The following is a 27,911-nucleotide window of genomic DNA, read 5'->3' as shown; positions in this document are numbered from 1 at the left end:
CGCAAAATAAAAAAGAGAGAAATCAAATTACTCATTGAGTGCAAAAATTATGCTTAGTGTAGTAAAAGTATAGCAAATACTCACAATTCACAATCCTAACCATTGCCTAACCCTTGTCGTTGTCGTTGCAAACCCTACCCATCACCCTTCTTAGCTCTTTAGGTTTTGATGTTATGAACCTAAAGACTAAAGTAAAACTAAAACCTAAAGGATAAATGCAGAGACCAAAGTTAATTAGTGTTAAATTGTTAATTGTGTAGGGTCCTTGTAGTTATAGTCAAATATAGTGATTATATTAATATTTTTTGTTTGACAATTATGTATGACTAAAAATTAAAATAGTAAATTATTATATTCTTAATGGGTTATCGATTAACCCAAAAAACCAATATCAAATCGATAAACCCATGTTGGGATAACATGATAACTGAATATATCTGTTTGGTTCCATGTTTGATTGCCGGAGATGGACATGAATTTAAACACCTTCAACAAGAACTTTACTGTATCTTGAGAAGAAAGACATAATACAACATATCGAAGAGCATCGAATCGATCCGAAAAATTACAGCAATGTATATATGATTTTTGTTTCCCTCCTTGACTAATTACAAACAGTCCTACATTGTCATGTTCATCACTATTTTTACTTAATTCTGTTCAGTGGAATTCTTTCACTTTGTCTCGCAACTCTTGCCACATGAGAGATCCTTTGAGGCATGGTCATTCCTCCGGAAACAATGATCTCTGCATTTTTTTGGCTTCACTGTTAGAAACACTTGAAAACAGTTCTGTAAACATACCCGAAATTCATTTGAAGCATTTGGAGATAAATCTTACCATGGATAAGCTTATGTTGGTTAATTTTAGAAGTTGGATAACTCAGTAAACTAAAGACATCATCAAGTAAGATGCATGCTTCAACCAGTCAACTGAGCTACTGGTACTAAACAAGGAGTGACATTTTAAAGACGAGTTGCCAAAAAACCAGAGACGTACCAATGCCTTCACGGATGGACATGTTTGGTCTTATGACATCATTGGCGTTAACCAGGAGTACATCACCAATGTACAAATGGTTTGTAGGGACAAAAACACTATACAATTCTTCATCCCCTTCATCTGTCTGCCATCCAGAAATGATGCGTCAATGTACATATATCAGCCAACAAAATTATTAAATGCTCTTTTCCGTGTTCTATTATAGTTGTTCTTTCTGCTTCTCGTCATTCATCTCTATCAAGTCACCCAAGAGAGAATATGAGGAGCATATCTTTGAAAAATGGCAGTAGTTCAAGAAAGAACTTATGCACATCAAAACAACATTCAGCATTGTATAGCAGCAAAAGAAAATATGCATTTCTGAAAGTAATGAAGAAGATGGTTTTTTCCCTATTGCAGCAAAAAACTTGCTACAGCAAAAAAATACCTGAAGGGTAACTGATGATGTTATAAAACCAAAAGCATATTCACCCACACGGGGATGACGAATGATTGCCACTTCCTTAAAAGCAGTGGTGTTTTGATCTGTAGATTATATACGAAAGAAAAGTAAGTATCAAGAACAAAAAGTAATAAGAGAATACAGCAAAATCAAAATACTCCAGGTAGCAACCTCAACTCTCAAAATAAAGTACTTATTTCTTAATCTTCGAGGCACAAATTTGATGTATTGTCTGTCTTATGGTCCTGATCCCCATGCTTTTTGACACCCTTTATTATTTAAATGAAAGTCCAGGACATCTGATGAAAGTTTATTTCAGATTTCACATGTTTACATCACAGCTCTGAAATTCGTCACACTCCACCGCTAGAGATTATCCTTCCTTTTTCTTTCTTTTGCCATCCACCCTTTTCTTGATGAAAGGAAAAGGTGATAGTAACATATTCAGTAAACTATTATGAAATAACCCCATTCAGCCCCCATCCCACACACACTCTCCTTTTTTCTTCTCCTTTCCCATTTCCATCTCAGGATGATAGTAGCAAGAAATGGATCCAGAAGTGAATTACATAAGTGCACCCCTCCTTGCCTTGCCTTTCCCCTTGACAAACGGAAGGTAAGTTTCATTTCATCATTCTGCTCTTCAGAAGAAGAAAAATCTGTAACTTTACCTGGAGACACTGCAGAACTGATCTGCTTTGAAGCCGAATATAAGTGTCTGACAAATGGCATTCGCTTAATAATCCATTCCCCAATCCAAAAAACAGTAGCACCCAGCCAAGATGAAACAAAAACTCCAACTAAGAATACAAAAACAAGAGATGTGACAAATCCTAGTCCTGCACCAACAACAAATGTCCCAAAGGTCAGGAGATATGGGGAATATACAATGGACGTAACAACTTTTAATACAGGGAGGAAGGTGGACAACACATAAGCCATGCCATGGAAACATGAGATTTATCAATCATGCCAAGAAACATAGAAAGATAACACAAAACATAATGGACTGTCAAAAACCAGCTTAAGTTCTACACCAAATGAAATATTAGATATTTGATCACGTAGAATAGACATCAATGGCTTCCTCACAAGTGAGAGGCATTTACAAATCAGGAAAAGACAAGTGTATTTTTACATCTACACTGATATCAACATCACAGTTCTAAGAGCAAAGCAATTCATACGAGTTAGTCAGAGAAGGCTAAACCTTAAACACAATGTTATGTATTGAGGGGGAAAAGAAGGCAAGCACAATTAATGGCTATTTTTCTAGTTATTTCTAGTTATGCCAGGTCAACCACGAGCATCTTAGACTTATATAGCAGGACATAGTTGGTTGTATGCTGAAAGCAATATCCTTTTTGAAGCCCCTGACTGAAATCCTCAGATACCAGAAACAAAATTTTACTTCCATCATGAAGACGAGACAAAAAAATATAATCACCAAAACTTATTCTTTCTCATATTGGTCCGACTCTTCACTGCAGTAAGCAAAGGAAAGTTTATAATTCATTTCATTACTTTTCTCCTCAACAAAAGTAGATAGTAACTTTTTACATGTTCACAAAGAGATATATCCAGTTGATAAGTTCAATTTCAAAGAACAATTTGCAATATTATCTGGTGAAGTTGCAGTGATGCAGAATAATGAAACTTCTGAAAATAAAAATACGAGGTGAGCCTTAAATATGCAGGGTATTGAACTACTAGGTGTCAAGAAGCATGATAAACCAATACAGAAAACTAACTGCAGCTATCAAATTTTTGGAAAATTGGACTTACCAAATATGTCAATGCCAAGTTGTTCATATAGTGGACTGAAGAAACCATCAACAAACTGAATAAACCACCATGTCACAAAGAATGTAACCGCCACAGGGAAGAGAACCACACTGCAATTTCAAATTTTGGAGTTGTTACAGATTGAAAGATAGTCAAAACCTATTAAAATTGGTAACGCAACATTGAGATAAGAAATTACCATCCAGTCATAAACTTCTTAGATACCCAACTTTGAAGAAAATAACAGCAAGCCTGAAAAGGAGGTATGAAAAACTATTAAGATATATACAAGTAAACAGCCTACAGGAATATGTATTGAGAGAAATGCTTAAATATGTCCTTTTCTCATAGGAGTTTCACTATACATGCACAAAAAACACAGTAAATTCCAGACTGAAAATATATTGGAGTACAATTGGCATTAAAAGGATTAGAGATTGAATATACAGCTCAAGTGTCTATCAAACAGTTCCCCCTAGAGAACCTGGATTTTCTAAATTATTTGTTCTCATGTGTCAACTTGTTTTCCAGTTTGAAGATTCTTTTCCGGATAAGCATATGTAGAATATATATTGGTACATTGGGTAGGAAAAGGACAAGTGAATATACTGCTTTACTCCCCAAAGAACCTGGATTTTCTTAAATCATTTATTCTGACTTGCACCACTTCTTTACCAGTTTGAACTTCTTTTCCGGATTCAAGTTTTGTCGAAAGGTCTTTAAATCTATTCATCTCCAGATAAACTTGTTCTTATAACTTTCTTCCAATATAAAATCAAACATATTTAGGTAGCTTATGTTGCTTAGACTCTCCAAAAATGTTGCGTAACCGTGTTGGATCCTCAAAAAATGCACTGAACTTTGAAGGATTTGAAAAGTTTGAGTAACATAGTTTCTAACAATAATATCTTTCTATCACATCAATTTGAAAACCAGAACGCAAGAACGTATGTTAGCATAGGCTGATGCTAAACCAATAAGTTTTACGCCAACCCAAATTACCAACTACATTCCATACATAGATAAGATGCACAAAATCTATGACCATTTTTTTTTATAAGGATGCACAAAATCTAGGACCTTTTTTTCTTATAAGGATGCACAAAATCTTTGACTTTGATCATATCAAAATTAACCCATTTTCCTACATTTGCACATTCAGATTATTAGAATGTGCCTTTTTTTGTGCATAAATTGACTCTAATTATTCGATTACTCCAACCCAAGTGAAAGAAATACAAACCACATTGTACATGAGCAGGTATATAAGACGAAAAAATATCAAAACCTCATTTTAAGAATCAATTGTGTCTACTTCAAAACCAGTATTCTCCGCACACTTAGCATAGCTTTTGGATCAGATTTTGAAAATTTATCTCCAAATATCTATTTGGCCATGAAATTCTTATCTTTCAAATATTTTCAAGTTGGTAGAAATTGAGAAATTTCACTTCCACTCACAATAATCCATTTTTTTCCCGAGTAAAATGCAAGTCCAAACACAACTTCAACAACTCAATTTTTCAAGCTTCAACTTCAAAAACTATGGCCAAACGAGAAATGCAGTTATCCAAATTGGTAATTCATAAATTGTAAATATATATACTACCCTTTGAACCCAAAAAAATAAAATATCGAAAACTCAACTTTTCAACAAGTTTGTCCATGTCCTGCGGCAAACACAACTATTTCCCCATTTTCACCATTCTTTCCAATCCCTTCTCCATTTCCCATAATTTCAAAATCAAGAAAATACAATTCCTATACCAAACACAAAAACCCATCTCCCGTTTTCTTCATAATCTCCGTTAGATTCAAGGGTAAGAGTAAATTTCCTCTAAAACTTCAAAAAAAAAAAAATCAGACAGCTTTTAGAAAGAAAAACTGACCTTGCGGGTAGAAGAATTGGGTGAAGCAGGAGTAGATTTGATGGGGTCTTCAGGATCTTCAGAAGCTTGACTTAGTGGTATAGAAGTGGGATCCTTCTCTTCCGCCATTTTTACTTTTTTAGTTTTAGGGATTTGTCTCTAGATCTCAGCAAGAAATAGAGAAGACTTGCAAAAACAACACAGAGACAGCTGATATTATTGTGAAGAAGAGACGTGAGGTGCCCACCTTTTTTTCACTTTGTAAACTTAGAAATGAAGTGAGAAAAAAAAAATGAAAACTCGAGTTTCCGTTTCGTCATAAATTTTGAAATTTAAATTTAAAAAATTGAGATTTTAAAGGTGAAATTATTCTTAAATATAGATTTTATTAGAAAAATAATAATTTACAAATGAATCCTAAAAATCTAAAAACTGAACTAATCTAGTTAAACAGATTCAAAATTTATAGTCACATAAATATTTATGAATAATTTTTTTAAATTGATTCAAACTCTATGATCAAAGCTAGTCAAGTATACTTCATTTTAATTGGTTTGAACTATTATCGAATTTAGAATTTAAAAATTAAGAAAAATCTTTTAAAATTTTAAACTAAAATCTATAATCAAATAGATATTTATGAATAATTCTTTAATAATGATTCAAAACTCTATGATTAAAGCTAGTTAAGTGTACTTCACTTTGGTTTTTTTTATGAGTTTTGGTAGTTTGAACATGCAAAGTCAATTTCAATAATACTAATAAATATAATGTTGAGAGAGTTTTAAATTTTATTTATCAACAAAAAAAAAATAGAAATTAGGCTGTAAAGTTCAGCCAAACAAAATCAATAATTGGCATAGGGGGGCAAAGGGAATTTTGGGAGTGTCAAGTGTACTTTACTTAAATTCAAAGTGATAGACTAACTTATTAAACTCTCTTTACGTAGCTTGTGGGGAATATGGGATACAAAAAAAAATCAAACACCTTAATATTCAACATCAAATAAGTAATTATAATTAATTTAACATATATTTTTCATTTTTAATTACTCGGTACTTGGCTCCGTTTGTCAGTTGAACCCTCATACTCATCACTTTGCCAACTAGACCCTTAAACCCATCAGAACACAACATTTTAAGCCTTTTTCTTCTTCGGTCAGTGTGCGTGTAATGAACGCGATTACACGTGAAATTTCACATCATTTTTAGTGCCACGTACGAAATTAAATGCTAAAAAAATAAAAAATAAAATAGATCAATTTTTAAAATTCTTAAACTTTTCAAATAGTCATCTTCTTCATATTTGGTCACAAATTGAGCACTAAATTCATACCCATTAGATCAAATTCTTCTCGGTTTAGCTTGTAAATTCAACTACAAGTTCACCAATACAAATTCAATGAACCCCAATCAAAATTATTAATTAATTTTACAAATTCACAAGACTCATTTATTATTTTTTAAGCTTTTTCAAGCTTATCAACGGAGTTTAAAAATTTTCAATAGTCACAATCATCCTTCACATTATCTACATCTCCTTGTTGAAACCATCTAATAAAATAATGATACTAATATTTTTCAAATCTAAAAAACGAAAATTTTAGAAGAAGTTGAGGTTATTCATGATTTGTATAAAAAAGAAAGAAAAAAAAAGAGGCGGAGAAGAGTGAATGTGGGGCCGGAGAAAGAAGAAAGTTGAGGGTTGTGGTGAGGGGTAGAGGAGAGACGCTGGTGGAGAAGAAGAAAGTTGTGGGTGGGTGGGTGGGTGGGTGAAGGAGGGTTGAAGAAGATGGATCTTATTTTTTAATTTTGTTAAATTAATTTTTTTAAAAGTAAAATATTGTTTTAAATCACTTTCAAACATGTGTAATCACGCATATTTCCAACTCACCAATATTAATGTCACATAAGATCAGTCAATGATCAGAGGGGTTTAAAACATTTTATTCTGATGAGTTTGAGGGTTTGGTTAGCAAAGTGTTGAATAGGAGGGTTCAACTGACAAACAGAGTCAAATACAGGGGTCTCCAGGTCATTCCACCTAATAAATTTAATATAAATATCAAATATGAATAAGCTTTTATTTGAAATGATGACACCTTGAATGTTTGAGACTTTGAGTAATGTAAAATTTGATGTGTATCTGTTACAACTTATGAAAATGATTTTATGACATAAAAAAAACATTCATACTAACTAATACTACTATATTATTTAAATTCCTAGATAATAAATGCATTGAGAAAATGACATAAATAGTCTCTTAACTATAGGAATAGGTTTAAAATGGTTCCTTAACTATATACTTAACGGAGATAGTCCTTTAACTATTCAAAATTTATCAGATTTGGTCTCTTAACTATACACTTAACGGTTTTAGTCCCTTAACTATACACTTACCTATTTTAGTCCTTTAAGTATTTAAAAACTTATCAGGTTTGGTCTTTGTCTATTTTTTTTTAATACAAATAGCTTAGGTTTATATTAACGGAACTCTTTGTGAAATTAAATCTTTAACCTATTTTTTAAGTTTTTTTTCTATATCCGCCATTTTTCTTCGAATTATTCTTATATAAGGACAATGACCTCAACGATTCAAAATAAAATTAATGAGGAAAGGAGATATAAATCCTGATTTTAATAAAATTAAGCATATAATTGTTGTTAATGACTTGAATCCGCACTTGAATATGTTAATCAGTGCAGATTTTATTTAATTTACTCAAATTTCTTTACGTAAAATAAAATGAATTGAATAATAAAATTGATCTATTTAAATTTTTTTGCAAATCTACCATTTTATAAATTTCAATTTCTGCAAAAATTAAACAAATTTCGTTCAATGAAGTCGTTGGAGTACAAACTTTGGATTTAACGGGTAATAATTTTTCTTTTTATAATAAAGTTTAGCATATTTTCAAGTCATTAGTAGCAATAATATGCTTCATTTATTCTTTGTTGAATAAAATTATGACTTATATTTTCTTTCCTCATGAATTTTATTTTAAATCGTTGAGGTTATGGTTCTGGCATAAGGTTAAGTTGAAGAAAAAGTAACAGAGAGAGAGCAACAATAGAAAAAATGGCTAAAAGATTTAATTTCTCGAGACATGGATTCCGTTAATTAAATCTAAGTTATTTGTATAAGAATATCGACAGAGACCAAACTTGATAAGTTTTTAAATACTTTAAGGACTAAAATCGAGAAATGTATTGTTAAAAGACTAAAATTGATAAATGTATAGTTAAGGGACCAAATTTGATAAGTTTTTAAATAGTTAAAGGACTAAATCTAATAAGTATATAATTAAAGGACCTTTTTATACCTACTCATATAGTTAAAGAACTATTTATGACATTTTCACTAAATGTATCACTTTCTTGTGTTTCTCAAAGGAAAGAAACGACCTTATAGTACTTAAGATGATTAGGACAAAAATCATGATTTTAAAAATAATTTATCCAAGAATATATATTGTTTGGATTTTGAACAATGTCACTAATTAGTAGGAGAAAATATAGATTATGCAAAGTTGATGGTATTGTAAAATATGAGCATATTCGAATTTTACAAATTCCATTATATTTCTGACAAAGTTCTTTATTAGACTAAAGAACTTATGTGCTTACCACATAGCAAAATTTGTTTTTGTACTTATGTGCTTACCACATAGCAAAATTTGTTTTTGTACTTGAGTTGTATCATCCCAAGTTTATGTTAAGGGTGTTTATCATGTGTTATTTAAACACTTTGTATATCATTTTATTAGTATATATATGGTATTTGTTTTTGACGAAGGGTGTCCAATTGGATACCTTGAGAAACAAGTTGCTCCGCCACTGAGCTCATACTGGTTGATTTTCAACTCAAGATATTCACTACCATGTTTTATTGGGACAATTTTAAATATATACGATAAACTAATTAGCTTACAATAAATATAGCAAATTTTACTTGCATAAAAAATAGTCAAAAGTCATAAAAAGTATACACTAAGTATACATTATAGCTTGTCAAACGTCATAGAAAGTATACACTCGCTATACAATATAGCATACATATACATCATGAGTTATACACTCACTATACATTATGATACACTCAAACAAACTAAATATAGCTTAACTATACGTAAAGTATACATTGACTGTACATGAAACATACATTGAATATTCAACTTTGATCAACTTGAAATTACTTCTAAACAATCTCAAATTTTAGATATGAAATCGTCTCGATGCATCGAGTCTTTTAATGTATAATTCGTTCTAAACTATTCACGTTTTTGGTACGTCGATTTTTTTTTAAAAAAAGACAATAAGACTCATGAAGATGAAGAAGATAATTTGCTCAAAATCACCTCTAAACAGTTCTAAATTTTAGATATGAAATCCTCTCGATATTTTAAATATTTTAATATATAATTTCCTCATAACAATTCACATTTTAGATACACCAATTTTTTTAATTTTTTAAAAAAAGAGAAGACGAAGAAGAAAAGAAAATGACAAAGGAAGCCGTTAATATCGAAGGAGGACGAAGAAAAAAAGTATTTGGCCAATTTCATTAATTTTTAAAAAAATTGGTTCAATTTTTTGTAAAGTAGAAGTTCCAAATCCCAATGACCAGTTTGCGTAATTTAGCCTATTTATTTGCCTTGGTGATATGGAATATTGATGTCTCTAATTCAAGAGCTATTTTTTTATTTATTTAAGACATTTAATTAAAGGTAAGTTAGTACTCCCTCTGTTTATATTTAATTAAATAGATAAGTAAAAAAAATATTTATTTTTAATATAAGAAACAAATAAAATAAAATAGAGGGAGTAACACAACTTTTGCTTTTTATGAAATATAATTTTTTAAAAGGACATAATCATATTTTAAATATCACATATTTTGAAATGGAGACCATAATAACTATCTTGCGGAGGAAGATTAGAATTTGATATCTTAGAAATTGATATAAATAAATGCTCTAAAAGCTTGCAATGAAAGCTTTTGTCATCAAATTTAAGTGGTCTTAAAGTCTTACCTACCACCAAATTAAAGGTAAAAGAGAAAAGAAATGGTACTAAATTAATAAATTTACATAAGCTTTCATTGTTCTACCTATTATACCAACTTTTATTTGTTTTGTTTTAGTAACAATTAATTTTCTATTTCAAATTGAGTTTTTCAAATTCTTTGTTAGATTTAGTATATACTTAAAAACTTATTGAAGTATAACTCAGCTTAATACCTTTTTTTTTTTTCAATAAAGCAAAAAGAGCTATTCAAAATTTGATGGTAAAAATTAAAATAACATTCCTTTGCCAAAAGAAACGCATAATATACAGAGACAAAACATTTTAATTAGACTTTAACTAACTTTTGAACACCTTAATTTTGAGGATACAAATTTTAGATGTATCAATTCTTTTCAGTTGAACACTTTTATTTATAAAATAATCATCAGACACTCTAAAATTTATGTGTTTCATAAGAGTTGGATCTGCATGAGACAATGAGAATGAGTTGAATGTCTAAATGAGCATTTTCAAAGTTGAAACATTTACCTGTTCGTTGGCATCAAATTAAAGTGTTTATCTATGTATTAGACCAAAGAAAAAAATTACAAATTTGGTAAAATAAACGTTTCCAAAAGAAAAACTAGAAAAAAAAAATTAATTTACACAACTAATTACTACATCCGTCCACTTTTAATTGTATAGTTTTCTTTTTTAAATATCAAGGAAAAAGACATAAATTCATCCCTAAACTTGTCCTGAAAAGTCAGTTATACGCTTAAACTATTATGACGACCTATTAGATCATCTCCAACACATCTCTATTTTACTCTCTATTCTCTATATTTGGAGAGTAAAACAGGGAATGAGTTCTCCAAGCACTCTCTATTTCACTTTGTATTCTTCAATTATAGAGAGGTGAATAGTAGTTCTCCAAATTTGGAGAACTACTATTCATGTCTCTATTTTACTTTTTGATTATTTTAATAGTATTTCTATTATATTACTAATTAAGTCTTTACTTTTTAATTATTTTAATATTATTTCTATTATATTACTAATTAAGTCTTTATCATTTGTTATTATTTTCTAATGTAATATAACATCTAAAAATATATTATTAACAAGTTACTACTTCCACCCAAATTAATAATTATTTTATTTTATTTTAAAAAAATTGTCACTTTAAATATGTAATTTAAAGTTATTTTAATATTATTTATATTATATAAGATTATTAATTAAGTCTCTAATATTTGTATTTATTTTTTAAGTAATATAACATCTAAAACATATTATTGATAAGTATACTACTTCCACCCCTAATTAACAATTTTTCTAATTTGATTTTAGTTTTTTTTTTGTCATTTTAAATATGTAATTAAATATAATTAATTTTCATTATGAAGTATGGACAAAATTTACATGATAATTCAAACAATCTACTTTTATGTTATAGTGATTAATTATTAAACTACACTTTTTAATGAGCATGAAAATATTTGATGCAATAGTTCAAAATGGAATAGGGGAAGTAAATTAGTACACGAACTAATTGGATACAAGATGAAATTGTTAATTTAAACAATTTTTAGCTACACCTAAGAAAATAAGGACAAAAATTACTCATTTTGAACTCCGTAATACATTAATAGAACAGTTATGAGAGTAACGTAATAGTCTTGAAAGTTGAGTATTTATATAAAATTGAAAATAAATTTTTCGATGAAACAATATATATGATGTAATTATATTTCATCAATGATTTCACTTTTATTTGGATTATTCGTTAATATGTATTATATATAATATTATTGCAATTTATGTTATTTAGAAATTTAGATTAAAATATAATTTTATATTAAACGAAGAATTTGAAAAAAAAATTGTATTACATAAAGATTATAGAGGGATTATTTGCAAAAAGAAGAAATGATTTATACTATGAAATAAGAAAATAAAAATGAAAATAGAAATAATAATATAATATTGAGGAGAGAGAAACAATTTCTTTTTTTAAAAGTAAAATCGAGAATTGGGTTGGAGTTGGTTGTCTGAAAAAAAAAAAAAAACTCTATATTTGGAGAGTAAAATAGAGAATGGGGTTGGAGATGCCCTTAGACACCTTTACTATTTAAAATTGATTTTAATACCACCTTGAGACGTGTAACATCACTCTCACAGCATGTAGTATATTACAATCGCTGCCACATAAGCACTATGTCAGCGCCACGTCATATTTTATAATTTCTTATATTCTTTTTGTTTTGTTTTCTTTACTATTAATTAACTTTCTTTTTATTAACTCTATTTTACACTAATTAATCATTAAAATTCTCTAATAATTATATCTTCTTTATCACTAAATTCCACCCACTTTATCTCTAATCTTATCGAAAAAATCATTCATTTGATTTATATCATGATTTTCTTTGTCTTTTCCAGCGAAGAACAACCAACCCATCACCACCATTAGCCCACCTCCATTCGTTCTTCTTTTCCAACAAACTATTAGCCACCAAACAATCACCTAAACCACTACGAAACAACCACTCAAAATTTAAATCAATCACCGAAAAACATAAAATCAGACCTCATTACCTTATTCCTTTGCGATTTTATTCTTTTGATTTCTTTTGCAGGTGTGTCAGCGAGCTCAAAGCTTCAGTCATGGCTCCGATGAAGTTCCAAAGAGCTCCACACTTCCAAATCTGAACAACTAACAAATAACCACAACCAACAACACAAGTACAACACTCTCGTTGTTGTGATAGAAAAATAAAAAGTTGTGATAACATTAAAAAATAAAGAAGAAGAGGGTAATGGGAGGAAAAGGAAGATTTTTATTTTTTAATTCTTTTTTCAACTTTAATTTTTTCTGACGCGCTAGTTTTTTATTTATTTTTTATTATTTTGTCACGTCAATTTTAGGGAGTAAATAAATTCATTTTTAAGTAGTAAATGTGTGTAATAGGTCATCATGATAATTTAAGTGTGTAACTGACTTTTCGAAACAAGTTTTAGAGGAATCTATGCCTTTTCTCTAAAATCAAATAATAACAACTTTGACTAGCGTTTTACGATGCATTTTTTCATTATATTGATATTAAAAAAATGAAATTTATAGTACTTTTTCTATTTTTTTGAATATCTAAATTTTTGCTAAAAGTATCAAATTAATGTAATCTAATTTAACTTTGAAAATTAAACAAATTGACTTTTGAAAAACGCAACATGACAATTAAAATTGGATAGAGAGTAATTACTATTTTTTTTCTCCCACCAATTATCCAATATTTACAAACCATTCACATGGTTTTCAGGGTTTGTTTGATACAAGAGATTAAGAATAATTAGTTTTGAGATTAATTTTAGAATAAAGTTAGCTTAGTTCGAAAAATAACTTATCACTTGGTTAGTGGGATAATTAATTTCAAAATAACCGGTTAAGCAGGTGGGTCCCACGTCCAGCTTCTCCTATACTCTTTCCTCCCTCCATATTATCTTCATCCTTCGCTCTTCCTAATTGGCGGGAATTTTTCGAAAATCCCAAAAAATCAAAACCCTAATTTGCGCCAAACATATTTAAATTCTTAATTATCCTATATAATCACTTCACTAACAGGCCAAAAAGAGCATATTGCTTTCATCTAGTGTTTGACGAAATTCCTCAAAGAGATTTTGTTGAAAAGATGTATGTGGTGAAGAGAGATGGGCGTCAGGAAACTATTCACTTTGATAAGATTACTGCTAGGCTTAAGAAATTGAGTTATGGGTTAAGTACTGATCATTGTGATCCGGTTCTTGTTTCTCAGAAGGTTTGTGCTGGTGTTTATAAAGGTGTAACTACTAGTCAGCTTGATGAATTGGCTGCGGAAACTGCTGCTGCTATGACTGCTAATCATCCTGATTATGCCTGTGTAAGTTACTCGATATTGAATTATTTGGTTTGGCATGCTTATGATGTTTTTGTTTGGAGGTGGATTTAGGATTTGAAATATGTGGGTTCAATAATAAGGTTTTTAGCATTGAACCCGCTGTGTTTTTGAAGTTATGGATTCATATTACTGTAGTTTTAATGAGTTTTTACACATAAATTTGTGATCTGTGTTGAAAGTTATGGGTCTGGTTTTATCTGTGTTTTTTTTTTCTTCATAATTGCTTCTGGGTTGGTTTTGATTGTGTTGATGTTTAGAAATGCTACTGAAATTTAGCGTTTTTTTAACTCATGGATCTATGCTCCGTGTCGCAAGTTATGGGTCTGGTTAATTTGTGTTTTTTAAAAAAAATTGTAATTGCTTCTGGGTTCATTTTGATTGTGTTGATCTTTAGTAATGCTGCTGAATTGTAGCATTTGTTCAAGTTTGGGAAATTTTGTGCGTCTGAATTCACTTGTTTTCTTTAATTGTTTACGATTCAAACGTTTGATAACTTTAAATAGCTGTAGAGACTCTACAGCTTTAGTGGTTGTGTTTATATTTGAAAGCAGAATGTTGGTTTGGAAATTGAAATCTGGGTTCATTTTTTGCTTGTGTTTTGCTAAAGCTGAATATTTATTAACATCTCTTTTAATTTTGTTGTTTGTTGGAATTTGTGTTTTTTTTCTTCTAAAGTTCAGGTTTTGGCTTTCATTTTCAGTCATGATATGTTGAGTTTAAACATTGTTATGGAATTGATATCATTGTTCTGTTTTGCTCTTTGCATATTTCTGCTGTTCATTTTTTCAGTTTGATCTCCCATTGTTTTCCTTTCTGTTTCAGTGTTCCCCACAGTTTTGTAATGGTCAACCATGCTTTTGTATGCATATGTTTTCTTAAAATAGGTTGGTTTGGGATCATGTTTGAATAATTGGGCTAGACTAAAATCTTGAGGTGATTTATGTAATCAAACAACAAATAAACAGGAATTAGACTCTTTGCCGTGTTTTATGCTTTTTATAGTGAAGTTCTAAGGATAATTCCTATAAAAAAAACTTGGTACACATTAAAAAGGAGAATAAAGATATGAGATGACTGACTTAAAATGAGAAGCATGCAGACAAAAACAGTTTCTATTAACTCCTCCACTGTTATAAGGTAGATATATTGAAGCTTCTATGATGCATAGTAGGAAAAAGTATTTTTCTATGATGAATGTGTTAATTAATCCGTGATTTGTCAAAACTCTTGGTGCAGCTGGCTGCAAGGATTGCTGTGTCAAACCTGCACAAGAACACCAAGAAATCATTTTCCGAGACGTAAGTGATTTGAATCAACATTGGTCATAAGTCTTCCATTTACTTTTATTTTTCATATAAATTAAATTGTTGGTGTAATGATCAACAATAACAAAGTTCTGGTTGCAATAATGGAATATCACAGGATTAAGGACATGTACTACCATGTTAGTGAGAGATCTGGATTGAAGGCACCACTGGTTTCTGATGAAGTTTATGAGATAATCATGAAGGTATCACTGCCATTTGGAATATTCCTTTAATGGTTATGTGTTGGATCTTAGCTATTTTTTTCTTAATCAAGATCAACTTTAAAGTTTTTGGCCTTTGGGTTAATCAAGAGCTTGTTCATAATTTCCTGTAGAGATACTTATTAACAGCTTGCCTTTTTTCTCTCAGAATGCTGCTCGTCTGGACAGTGAGATCATATACGACAGAGACTTTGACTATGATTACTTTGGTTTCAAAACCCTTGAAAGGTCTTACCTCTTAAAGATTCAGGGAAAGATTGTAGAAAGGCCACAACACATGCTGATGAGAGTATCTGTTGGAATCCACAAAGAGGATATTGAATCTGTCATCAAGACATATCATTTGATGTCTCAACGCTGGTTCACTCATGCATCTCCAACACTATTTAATGCTGGCACTCCAAGGCCTCAAGTAGGTCAACATTCTTTTAATACTGTGTCTTTTTTTTCTTGATTTGATGATTCAACTAAGTCATCATTGATTTGTCCGATATGTTTTAAAAATAATTGTTTCTTACCCAACACTGTCCTCCTGTTCATTGACATTTTTTGGTAAAATGTTCCCTGATTTAACATCGTATTCTTTTGGGGCCTGCAGTTAAGTAGCTGCTTCCTGATATGCATGAAAGATGATAGTATTGAGGGCATATATGATACTCTTAATGAATGTGCTGTTATTAGCAAATCAGCTGGGGGAATTGGCGTATCTGTGCACAACATACGTGCTACTGGGAGTTATATTCGTGGAACAAACGGAACATCAAATGGGATTGTTCCTATGCTGTGTGTGTTTAATGATACTGCCAGATATGTTGATCAAGGGGGTGGCAAAAGAAAGGGTGTGGCCTCATTTCTGTGCTTGTTTAGATAATTCTAGAAGTTTAGGGTGTAGGGACTACCTTCACTTTTCTCACTCTGTAATGCTGTGTTTAGGTGCTTTTGCTGTCTACCTTGAGCCTTGGCATGCTGATATATTTGAATTTCTGGATTTAAGGAAGAACCATGGGAAGGTATAGTACTCTTTTTATCATCAATTGTATAATATATTGTCCATTGGGCCTGCACTTGCTTTCTGCCACTGCACTAGATTGCTGTACTCCTTTCATACGGCAAAGCTTGTCTGTACTCAACAATTTGACAAGACATGGATGATGTTTCCATTTCTTCAGGAAGAGAATCGGGCACGGGATCTTTTCTATGCTCTTTGGGTACCAGATCTTTTTATGCAAAGAGTCCAAAGCAATGGGGTATGGTCTTTGTTTTGTCCATGTGAGGCTCCTGGATTGGCAGATTGCTGGGGTGAAGATTTTGAGAAGCTATACACAAAATATGAAAAAGAGGTAACAACAAGTGTTCTACTGAGGTTAATTGCATACCATTTATATGGTATGTTAAAGATCATTCAGCATTGATCATAAACAATATTCTTTTGTCAACTCAGGGAAAGGCAAAGAAGGTCGTTCAGGCACAAAATCTCTGGTTTGAGATCTTAAAGTCCCAGATAGAAACTGGGACCCCTTACATGTTATACAAGGTGACTTTCATATGATTCTGTTATTCTTCTCATTGTTTGTCGGGATGCACTTAATTTTACTCTACCAATATTCTGTTTATTATTGTAGGATTCTTGCAATAGAAAAAGCAACCAGCAGAATCTTGGCACTATCAAGTCTTCTAACTTGTGTACAGAGATTATTGAGTACACAAGTCCAACTGAAACTGCTGTTTGCAATCTTGCTTCAATTGCTTTACCAAGATATGTTAGAGAGAAGGTAGTTAATATTGGTATATACTTAAAACTTACTTGTCCTACTTTCTCCTTGCCTCTTTAGTGTAGTGTTGCCTTTATATCTTTCAGGGGGTCCCAGGTGAATCACAACCATCTAAGCTTGTGGGGAGTAGAGGTTCTAAAAATCGATACTTTGATTTTGACAAATTGGCAGAGGTTTGTTTTGTTCTAAGTACCAACTTTTTTGAACATGTTTTTCTTGACATTATTCTTAATTTTGCTCTGTTTGCCATGGGAGACAGGTTACTGCATTAGTCACTTCAAACCTGAACAAAATTATTGATGTCAATTACTACCCTGTTGAAACTGCAAAAAGGTCTAACTTACGACATAGGCCTATTGGACTTGGAGTCCAGGGACTTGCAGACACATTCATTTTGCTTGGCATGGCATTTGATTCCCAGGAGGTAAGTTTTGTCTAATCATCTTTCCAAGCTGTACATTTGTGCAGATTGTTCTGATCTTATAATTTGTCTATGTATAGGCTCAGCAGCTAAACAAGGACATATTTGACACAATATACTACCATGCATTAAAAGCTTCTTCTGAATTAGCTGCCAAGGAAGGCCCATACGAAACATATGCAGGAAGTCCTGTAAGCAAGGTATAAATCCTTTTGCTCTTAGATTTAACTGATGGGTAATATGTGAATGACATATTTGATTTTCCAGTGCACATTGATGGTCATCCATGATTTAGTCGAAATAGTTGTTAGACTGCTAAGTGTACTAACCTAAATAAATTAGCATTTTCTTACTAGTTCAACTTTGAAGATATGATACAAGTTTGAAGAGAATTTGAAAATGCTGAGACACAAATTATACACACTACTGTAGAACATGAAATGACTGCTAGATTTTATTTTGATCAAGTATTATTGATTCACGTTGTATTTCCACTAAATAATATTGTGCTGTTCAAGGTATTCTCCAGCCAGACATGTGGGGAATAACACCATCAGATAAATGGGATTGGCATGCTCTTCGTGAAATGATTGCAAATAATGGTGTAAGAAATTCACTTCTTGTAGCTTCAATGCCAACTGCTTCAACCAGCCAAATTCTTGGAAATAACGAATGCTTTGAGCCATATACATCTAATATCTACAGCCGAAGGGTTCTGAGGTAACACCTGCTGCCAGATCCTGCAGCTGCTACTGATTTTTATCATACTTGTTGCATATGATTTATACATGGTTTATTTTTGTTCTCCAGTGGTGAATTTGTTGTGGTGAACAAACATCTTCTGCATGACCTAACCGAGATGGGGCTCTGGTTACCTGGTGTTAAGAATAGGATAATATATGATGATGGTTCTGTGCAGAAAATCCCTGAAATTCCAGATGATCTTAAAGTTATTTATAAGTATGAACTTTCACTAATTACTTGTTCAGTTTTTATGTTCACTTTATTTCCACTTACATTCTAATACTGTTCACTGACTTCAGGACTGTTTGGGAGATCAAGCAACGGACCCTGGTTGATATGGCTGTAGACCGTGGTTGCTACATAGATCAGAGTCAAAGCCTCAACATCCATATGGATCAACCCAATTTTGGAAAGCTCACGTCCCTTCATTTTCATGCTTGGTCCAGGGTACGCTTCAATTTCACATTATAAGTTTTGTTGGTCTTTTGAAGTGTGTATATGCACTAAGAAATGGTCTGGTGTATTGTTACTCAATAGTTTAGTACAAACATCCATTTAAAGAGATCTTTTAGTGTCTAGTGAACCTAATTGTCAGCCTAGAACAGCATGAACTGCTCTTTATAGGTTCCATCTTCACAGGTCAATTTAGAGTCTCAGTATCATCTTTCTTGTTATTGTAGGGTTTGAAAACTGGAATGTACTATCTACGATCCCGTGCTGCAGCTGATGCAATCAAGTTCACAGTTGACACTTCCATGCTGAAAGTAGTAAGTAGTAACATTATAATTATGAGTACTCATCATCATATTATTTTGCTCATTCTTACAAACTGCACATGGGGATTTCAATTTGCAGGAAAAGCCAAAGACTGCTGTTGACGAAGAAACTAAAATGGCTCAAATGGTGTGCTCTTTGACAAACCGCGAGGACTGTTTATCCTGTGGAAGTTAGTGCTAAGTCGGAGATACTGATCTCGTTGTGGGTTTCTTCTATTGCCTACTGGGAAACCTCTTCATAGATAAGCCAAACAGACCTTGGCTTTGTGGAAGTTGCATGTACTGATGTTCATTAGATTAGAACTAATTATGTATATAATAAATATATATATATGGTTATAGTATAGTATATGTTTTTCTATAAACAAGGAAAAATATGCAACTCTCTTGTATTGGTAAGTGGTGTCTTTGTAATTCATTTTTACTTGAGATAGCAGCAATTAGTTTCTCTTACAACAACTTTAAGATTTGAAATGTGTGAAAAAATATGAAATTAATCTTGTCAATAATTTATTAGTTTAACATTGGTTAATGTATATCGAAATACATCTAAATCATATTGGTTCTGTTTAGCTTGAGTTTGAATCTCACTTTATATATATATATATATATATATATATATTTGACTTCGCTACTTTCACAGCACTCGAAACCTTAAAATCGTAGATTTGTCAGTGCGCCCCCACCCACCGTCATTTATCTCATTTGTATTTTGACAATTGACAATTGACAATTTGACATGACACATATTTAGACTTTGTTACTATCTTTTTTCTTCTTCGAGTTAAATTAGTAAGTAGCTATCAATCCACCTTAAATAACATGTTGTAATTTAAATGAACAATAGTTAAAATGATGTTTAAATTAGGATCGAATTTATAGTGCCATATTCATATTTTATGAGGATTTTATAATCTTTTGGATATTTCTTAAAAATTTGTTATTTTATTTGTACACACATTGATCAAAAGGCAAAATGGAAAAGAGTCAAAATTACCCTCGAACTATTCGAAATAGCTCATATATATCCTTTATTATTTATGTTTGAGATCAAAACTACCCTTGCCGTCTATGTTTTGGACCACAAATACCCTTAAAACGTTATCTTTGCCATATTTGCTGACATGACAGTCCACCTAGGCAGTCCAACATGGCAAAAAGTCCCTTCCTCTCAATTATGTTTTCTTCCTTACTCTATAGAATGTTCTTGTGAATTATGGCCAATATCGGGTATATAAGCAGTGATTTCAAATTCAGAGGTTAATCGTACTCTGACAACTTTACGTAAGGCAGAGTTTGGTTTTTTTGGGGTGATAGTGGAAAAGTTGACAGATAAGTCACCCTTACCGCCACTCTATAGAATCGTACATGAGTTTTTACCTCATACGACTCCTCGTTCAATTCTTTCGAATTCATTGGATCCTTTTCCGCGTCCGAGAATCCCCCCCTTCTTCCACATCTCTATCACAATTTTTTTTAAAAAAAATATCAAACATAGTTCTTTCATTGTTCTTGTTTGAGTTATTGATTGGACTTTGAAATTCCAATTTTGAAGTACGCTGAAGTTCGTTTGAGATAGTAGTTGTGTGTTGAATAATCGAGTTCATTGTTTGGGTTTTGATGTCATCGAATCTGAGGCTGAAAATTAATTCTCAAGGTTGACATATGTTGAAAAACTCTTGAAGTCATTCTTTTTGTGTTGAAACTCGAAAATAGCTACTCATTTGAAAGCTTGTTGGTAAGAAATTTCTAACTTTTGTTGGTTTTCGAAGTGCAAAAATTTGAAGAGATTTAATTGAATGTAACTAAAAATTGCTTGGATATTGCAATTGAAGCTGAAAATTGACATTTAACAACTGATTTCTTAGTTTGAAGATTGATATTGAAGATTTGAGATTTTTTGAATATTGCAATTGAAGCTGGAAATTGACATTTAACAATTGATTTCTTAGTTTGAAGATTGATATTGAAGATTTGAGTTGAAATCTCAGAAAGATATATGAAAGAGTTCTAAAAAGCTTGAAAATCTAAAAATTGATTTTGTGAATCTGACTCTAAAACCCAAACAATGAACTCGATTCTTCAACACGCAATTACAATTTCAAACAAACTTCAGCACACTTTGAAATTGGATTTCTAAAGTCCGAACAACAACTCAAACAAGAACAATGGAAGAATTATATTTGATTTTCTTTTTGTGATAGGGATGAACAGGAAGAACAACATTACTAAGAGGATGGTGTTTTTTTCATGTTGGACTGCCATGTCAGCTCTAATGGCAAAGATAACGTTTTAAGGGTATTTTTGGTCAAGACATAGACGGCAAGGGTAGTTTTGATCCCAAACATAATTAAAAGGTATATATAAGCTATTTCGAATAGTTCGGGGGTAATTTTGACCTTTTTCCGAAGGCAAAATGACTAAATAATTCTTTTATTATTATGACTCATTTACACTATGAACAAAAAAAAATAATTAAACCCCTCACCTTCACACTTCAATTTTTCCATGGAGAAATTAATTGAGTCGTTTGGAATTTAAGCGTCAATCACTATATTATATCATAATCAAGGTTTTTTTTTTTTTTTTTTTGAGTTTTATAATAGAGTGACCTTATTCTAATACTAATAGTAATAAAATCTAGTAGACCGCCTTACTCTTTGACCAATTAAACCATGATTAGAGACTTTTCGTATGAACATAATCACTTCACTTCACATATCCAATAATATAAAAACAAATAGTAGTACTCCAATTTAAAATGTGTTCTTTTTTGGTTACTTATGTATGCTTATGATGTCTATTTTTGGCTGGAGTGGGGTGGTGGATTTATTTTATTTTAGATAATATAAAATTTTTATTAATTGAACGTAAGAGTGCGAAAAATCGAACGGATTGATAAATCGAATCGAAAAAATGCCATTGATTTATTGCTATTAGGTTAATGGATTTTTAATGGTTTTATAAAAAAAATATCGGGTTATCGATTCAATTTTGGTTTTTAATATTGGGTAAGCCGATAACTCATTAAGGCTGTAGTAATTTACTACTTAATTCCTACATAAATATTATATATTAATCTCAGTACCTTACTAATTATTCACTTTACCCTTTAGACTTCAATTCACACTTCACGTTGAGTTTGAGTTCACAACTTCACATTATACAAAATGTAAAAATCTAAAGTAAAAACACTATTCCTTTTAATTTCTCTTTGTGTAACACTTATATAATTTTTTTCATGTTTGTTATTACTGTTTCAATTTTATGAACGTTTGTAAAGTTACATTATATATTGTCTTGTAGCGTCAAATTGTTGGAGAAGTCATATATTTATTTTATAATCATTTTCTTATTGGTTAAACAGTTAAAACAAAAATCAAACCGTTAAGAACCAAAATCAGTAAATCGAAAATCAATAAAACTATTTTATTGATTTAGCTTATTTAAAAATTTAAAACTAATAAATTAAATCGATAATATATAAATCGAATCGAATCAACCGATGAAAGGTACGTTACATTTCTGATAGTAACTTTTATATATATCTAAGAAATTGAAATTGAGAATGAAAATTGATTTACCCATTTTAGCTATCCGTCTTTATTTATTTACTACTTGAAATTATCAATTCTACGTTTTACATATTCATACGATTGAGTCTTTATATTTTTGAAATAGTATAATAGAAATTGCTCTATATAGGTTTTCATGTATGTATTTCATTTTAATATTCAATTATTTCATAGATAAATTACGTTTTCTTTAGAATTAAAGAATAAAAAATTTCACTTAATACTATCCATCAATAATTTGAGGATTATACCTTAAAAAATATAGATATGAAGTAGAGCTATTATAAAAAAAAAAAAAAAGATAAAAAATAAATTATAATTACGAAGTATTAGATAATAGTAAACGCAAGAAGAAAATAAAATGATAATTATAGTAACACAACAAGCAAATCATCATTACATAAAAATGAAACTTTTTATCATTACAAAACAATAAATTTAATGATGATATAAAGAAAAATTAAAAATAACAATTATAAAATAAATGTTTTATTTAATTAACAAAATATCACGCAATACAATAATTTAACCACTAACAAGTAACAACCATCGAAACAAGTTGTTAGGTCTAGTCTCACTCTGACACATTGATAATGAGAAAAGGCTTTTTTATATAAAAATATATCTATTCAATATTCGAAATATCTATATTAAAGTTCAATTAAATTTAAACTCACATGAAAAAAATTTCATATTAATAAGTAAAATAAACCCTAACTAGACGACTTTATAATCAAGAGAACTCAAATCTAAATTTTTAATTTAAAATAAAAAAATATTTACCATTTCATCATAATTTTTATAAGTAATAATAGGAAAAGTTATAGCATAAAGTTGTTAATTATAGAAACAAAAGGGATTTGACTTAAGTCAGCTCTGACCAATTCAAACATCTATTTTCTCCACACTATACTGCCTAGTATTCACATTTCAATAACATTTTCTTTATATTATTTTAGGCGATATCGTTTAATTTGACATGATATTTAATTTTTTTTTTAAATTGATGATTTAAAACAATTCTTGAATATATTATATATATGTGTAATTATAAATCATTTTAGTGAAGATTTTTTTTTAGAATAGTAAAATTATTTCTTATTCATCCCACTATAATATTGAGAATTTCTTTGAGCAAAATATTTTCTACCACTCATTATGTAGGAGAAGATTCATATATCTAAACTAGACATTGAAATATTTAAAATCATAATCACATAGAGTTAAAATAAGTGTTTCAAAAATCGTTATTATATCCTATCGAAAATTTATAAGGAAGGCCAAAAAAAAGCACTAGCAATAATAATAATAATAATTGCAGAAGGGATTCTAGATCTCATGAAATAAAATAGATTTTTTAACAAAACTATATTAGAAAAATTAATTCAATGCTAGATTATGTGTATTATAAAATTGTACTAGGTTTAAAGCAGACAAAAAGAGAAAAGGGAGCACTTTTAGATTAATTTTAAGTTGGATCTTACTATAGAACCTCTGAATATTGACAATGACAGCAAAATGTGCGCATCGATCAGCCCCTTAATAATAGTAATAACATTCTATCCGTTTTAATTTATATAATATAATATAATTTAATATAGAGTTTAAGAAGAAAAGAATGATTTTTAAAATTTATGGTCTAAAATAAATCATAAATACCGTGTAATTATAAATCATTTCGTTGAAAGTAAAACATACATTTTAGGATGGACTACAAAGAAATATAAGCCATATAAATTAGAATAAAAAAAAATAATTTTCTTATAAAATATTGCTTTTTATTATTTTGGTTCAATATATAGATAAACAATATTATTCAAAAAAGTATTTATTTGCATGGAGCGAGGGGAGGACATATCAATGAGAAATATTACTTGTGTAATTTATTTTTCTAAAAAAAATTATTTTTAAAATTTTGGATCAAAACTTACCAAATAGCTTTTTTATAATTTTGGCATATTTATATAATTTTCAAGAATCTTAAGTACTGTTTATCTTATCAAAATATCAAATGGTATTTTCATGTAACATATCATGATTTTTTTTTTATTTTCATCATATCATTAAAGAAATTATGAAATATATTGGCTGCTAAACTGTATTATGTGTTGTAAACGTTTACTTTGATAATAAAATGAGATAGTTATCAAAAAAATAATAATACGAAGTTGAATCTATAATGACATTGACTTAAATATAAAGTTGAGAGCAAAATGGGTTATAGTACAGTAGTAACACTGCTTCATTCTTACAAGAAGTCTCGAGTTCAAGCTATGTGTATATATAGAGATAATCTGGAGTGTCATCTCTATAATGCGCGTGCAATCTGAATTTAATCAAGGCTCTAATGCATATTTCGAATGAAAAACTAAACATAAAAAAATTGAAAATGCAAGATAAATATATAATTAATTGGACGGAGGCAAAATATAATTATGAAGAAAGACGTTCTTCACCCCCCTTTTTTTGACAAATTAAATGTCTTATAAGAAGACTAAGTCAATACTGAAAATTAATTCCTTCATCCAGAAGGTGAAGAAAAAAAGATTGAGAAATATAAAAATTTATCTTTTGAAGTCAATATTGAGGAGTAATTACATGATTTTACTTTTCTTATGCACCCTTCACTTGGGGAACTATAAAAATTATTCAATAATATAACATGAAGAATTTATAATTTAAATAAACACTCAGTCAATCTCTCCAACAAAAAATAGCCCACAAATAAATAACATATACAATTGTGTATTTTCAGTAAGTAAAATAATTCATTTATATTTACTATAAATTAAAAATAAACAGTTAATAGTGTTAGCTATTGTGTAATGATCCTTAACATTAACGCTACAAAGAGAGACAATTCATATTTAAAGTTTATGAATTATTACGGTATCCCATATATATATATATTAATGTAGTAATTAAGCTATCATTCTTATTAAGTAATAAATATATTAATGTTTATCATAAGATTTACTTTTGGAAAAAAAGCCTAAATTTTTCTTTGTAGTTGCACGAAAAAGTTATGTACACACATATATTTTACGGGCAATCAAATACCCCTTAGCTATAAACAAGAATTGTGATAAAGTGGTAAATATTCTTCCATTTATAATTAGAAATTTCGAGTTCGAGTTTTCTTAGATACATAGTAATCATTGTTAGGGAGTGATTTATCCTTTAATGTGAGATTTTTCGATGCGACTCTAAATTAATCAGGCTCTAACATGAATATTAAACGCCGAGTCAGAAATATAAAAAAATACCCCTATCATTTTGTTGGCATAACACCACTTTTATGGTCTAAAGTGCTCCACATGTGTTATGTGTATGACTCATCAGCGCCACATCAACATGCACCACGTTAAAAATATAATTTATAAAAAATTAAAACGTTTTTTTCTTTTTTCCATTCTCACCACAAACCTCTCTTACCATTTAATTATGATTTTTTCCCAAAATAATTTAATTGTATAAATATTTATTCATATAAGCATAAATTAAATTAAACACTTCATGTAATTGTAACAACTTTTGTTGCCACCTTTGCCTAGGTTGGGGCAGTGCCGTAGTCATAGTAACAGATAGTCAGTCGAACACTTCTCATCAAAAAATTATAATATTATATAAATTAAAAATATTCTTCATATGCATATATCAAATTTTGAACATTTTAATGAAATTTCTGATTTCATCGCGAGAGCGAAAGGAATACAAAGCCAACTAGGAGAATATTTTCCATTTCCTTTCATTTCTCGATAGAATTATCTTATACGTTGTACTTGTATGAATAGTACATCAAAAAAGAAAAGAAAAAGTAAAACTTCTAGTATGTTTTGTTTTAGAAATTTCAAGACAGTATAAGATGACTAATTTTTTAATTTTTATTCTGAAAATAATTGAGTTCAGAAAATTAAATAATAGACAATTTTCTAAATGCACATGAGAATAATTTGACTATTAATTAATTTATATTTTTAGCCAGCACTTTTTGAATTTGTTATATATTCCCCAACTTGTAGTTTACTAAGTAGTATTTTTATAAAAATCCCACTTGGATACAATAATAAAAAAAATGTAAGAAATAAATAAATGTATCACTGCAAATTATCTCTTCATAGGCATATGCAAATTTAATCATTGAATATAGAATTTATTTCCTTTTATATTTTAGAAATGGTCGACATAATTTCAATTGTTTTGACTCGAACTGTTCAAGAATAGATAAATATGTGAAGATGAATAATTAAAAATAAATAGACGCACGCCGTTTATCAATTATTAGTGATATTATCTGCTTTAATCTTCAGAATAATGTGAAGCCTTTATTTTTATAAAAGAATTTATTTAATATTATCGCACTTTAATTTATCGATATAATCTGCTTATTATACATTATTCTTTAGCTCTAAATATCCAGCATTAGTGTTTATTACCTGCACATATATGTCTAAGTTACACTTATTATACATCATAAATTTTGATTGTTATTAATGAATATTTTTAAAATTATAATTTAAGACAAAGTTTAATAGTGGGGTTGAAATAGGTAGTTAAAAAAGACAATTAGAATAAGACGGCGTTGAGAGGAGTTTGACTTTTAAAGTGTAATCGATATTTACCGTACATCAATTGGTGAAAATAAATAAATTTTATTCAATAAGGATTGTGGTGAAGTAATAAGTTAATTAAAAGTCTTGAATTTGAGTTTTTTAAGTATAAAATTGCCTTTGTTAAGCTGCATTTGACCCTTCAATATATATTTTTGACGTGAATTTAAATTTAGTAGGGTCCAATGCAAATAGGACTCTAAATAAAAAACAAAAAAATGTTAAATTATATATATATATTAACATGCTCTTTAACTTAGCTTTATCTGATATCTATGTCTTCCAATTTTGGGTGTATACCAGTAGATACTTAAACTTGTATAGAATTCATGAATAAACAAACACATATGTCCTACTTGTCGTCCTACATAGCAATTCACGTCCTATGAAGCATCCTACGTGTACTATGTTAGCTCCGGAATGTCGAGTTTGGTCTAG

The 27,911-nt window shown here is 29.9% G+C and overlaps 2 protein-coding genes across 2 annotated transcripts; one reads left to right on the top strand and one right to left on the bottom strand.

The window, feature by feature from the left end:
• Positions 1-546: 546 nt before the first annotated feature.
• On the bottom strand, positions 547-5,352 carry LOC125856488 (protein LIKE COV 2-like). The gene is made up of 7 exons (XM_049536047.1): positions 5,119-5,352; positions 3,429-3,481; positions 3,230-3,339; positions 2,116-2,283; positions 1,430-1,527; positions 1,000-1,126; positions 547-747 (listed from the first exon to the last, which is right to left on the bottom strand). Exons 1-7 carry the CDS (start codon positions 5,224-5,226, stop codon positions 647-649), a joined length of 765 nt encoding a protein of 254 aa, XP_049392004.1. The 5' UTR covers positions 5,227-5,352; the 3' UTR covers positions 547-646.
• Positions 5,353-13,672: 8,320 nt separating this feature from the next.
• On the top strand, positions 13,673-19,671 carry LOC125855430 (ribonucleoside-diphosphate reductase large subunit-like). Its single transcript, XM_049535152.1, has 17 exons — positions 13,673-14,029; positions 15,284-15,345; positions 15,470-15,557; positions 15,724-15,987; positions 16,174-16,414; positions 16,509-16,585; positions 16,745-16,915; positions 17,017-17,109; positions 17,198-17,347; positions 17,434-17,520; positions 17,607-17,771; positions 17,849-17,969; positions 18,287-18,488; positions 18,579-18,728; positions 18,812-18,959; positions 19,193-19,276; positions 19,368-19,671. Exons 1-17 carry the CDS (start codon positions 13,802-13,804, stop codon positions 19,461-19,463), a joined length of 2,427 nt encoding a protein of 808 aa, XP_049391109.1. The 5' UTR covers positions 13,673-13,801; the 3' UTR covers positions 19,464-19,671.
• The last annotated feature ends 8,240 nt before the right edge of the window (positions 19,672-27,911 follow it).

Source organism: Solanum stenotomum, chromosome 2, assembly GCF_019186545.1.
Source record: "Solanum stenotomum isolate F172 chromosome 2, ASM1918654v1, whole genome shotgun sequence".
NCBI lineage: Eukaryota > Viridiplantae > Streptophyta > Magnoliopsida > Solanales > Solanaceae > Solanum > Solanum stenotomum.
This window is presented reverse-complemented; position numbering and strand designations above follow the sequence as displayed.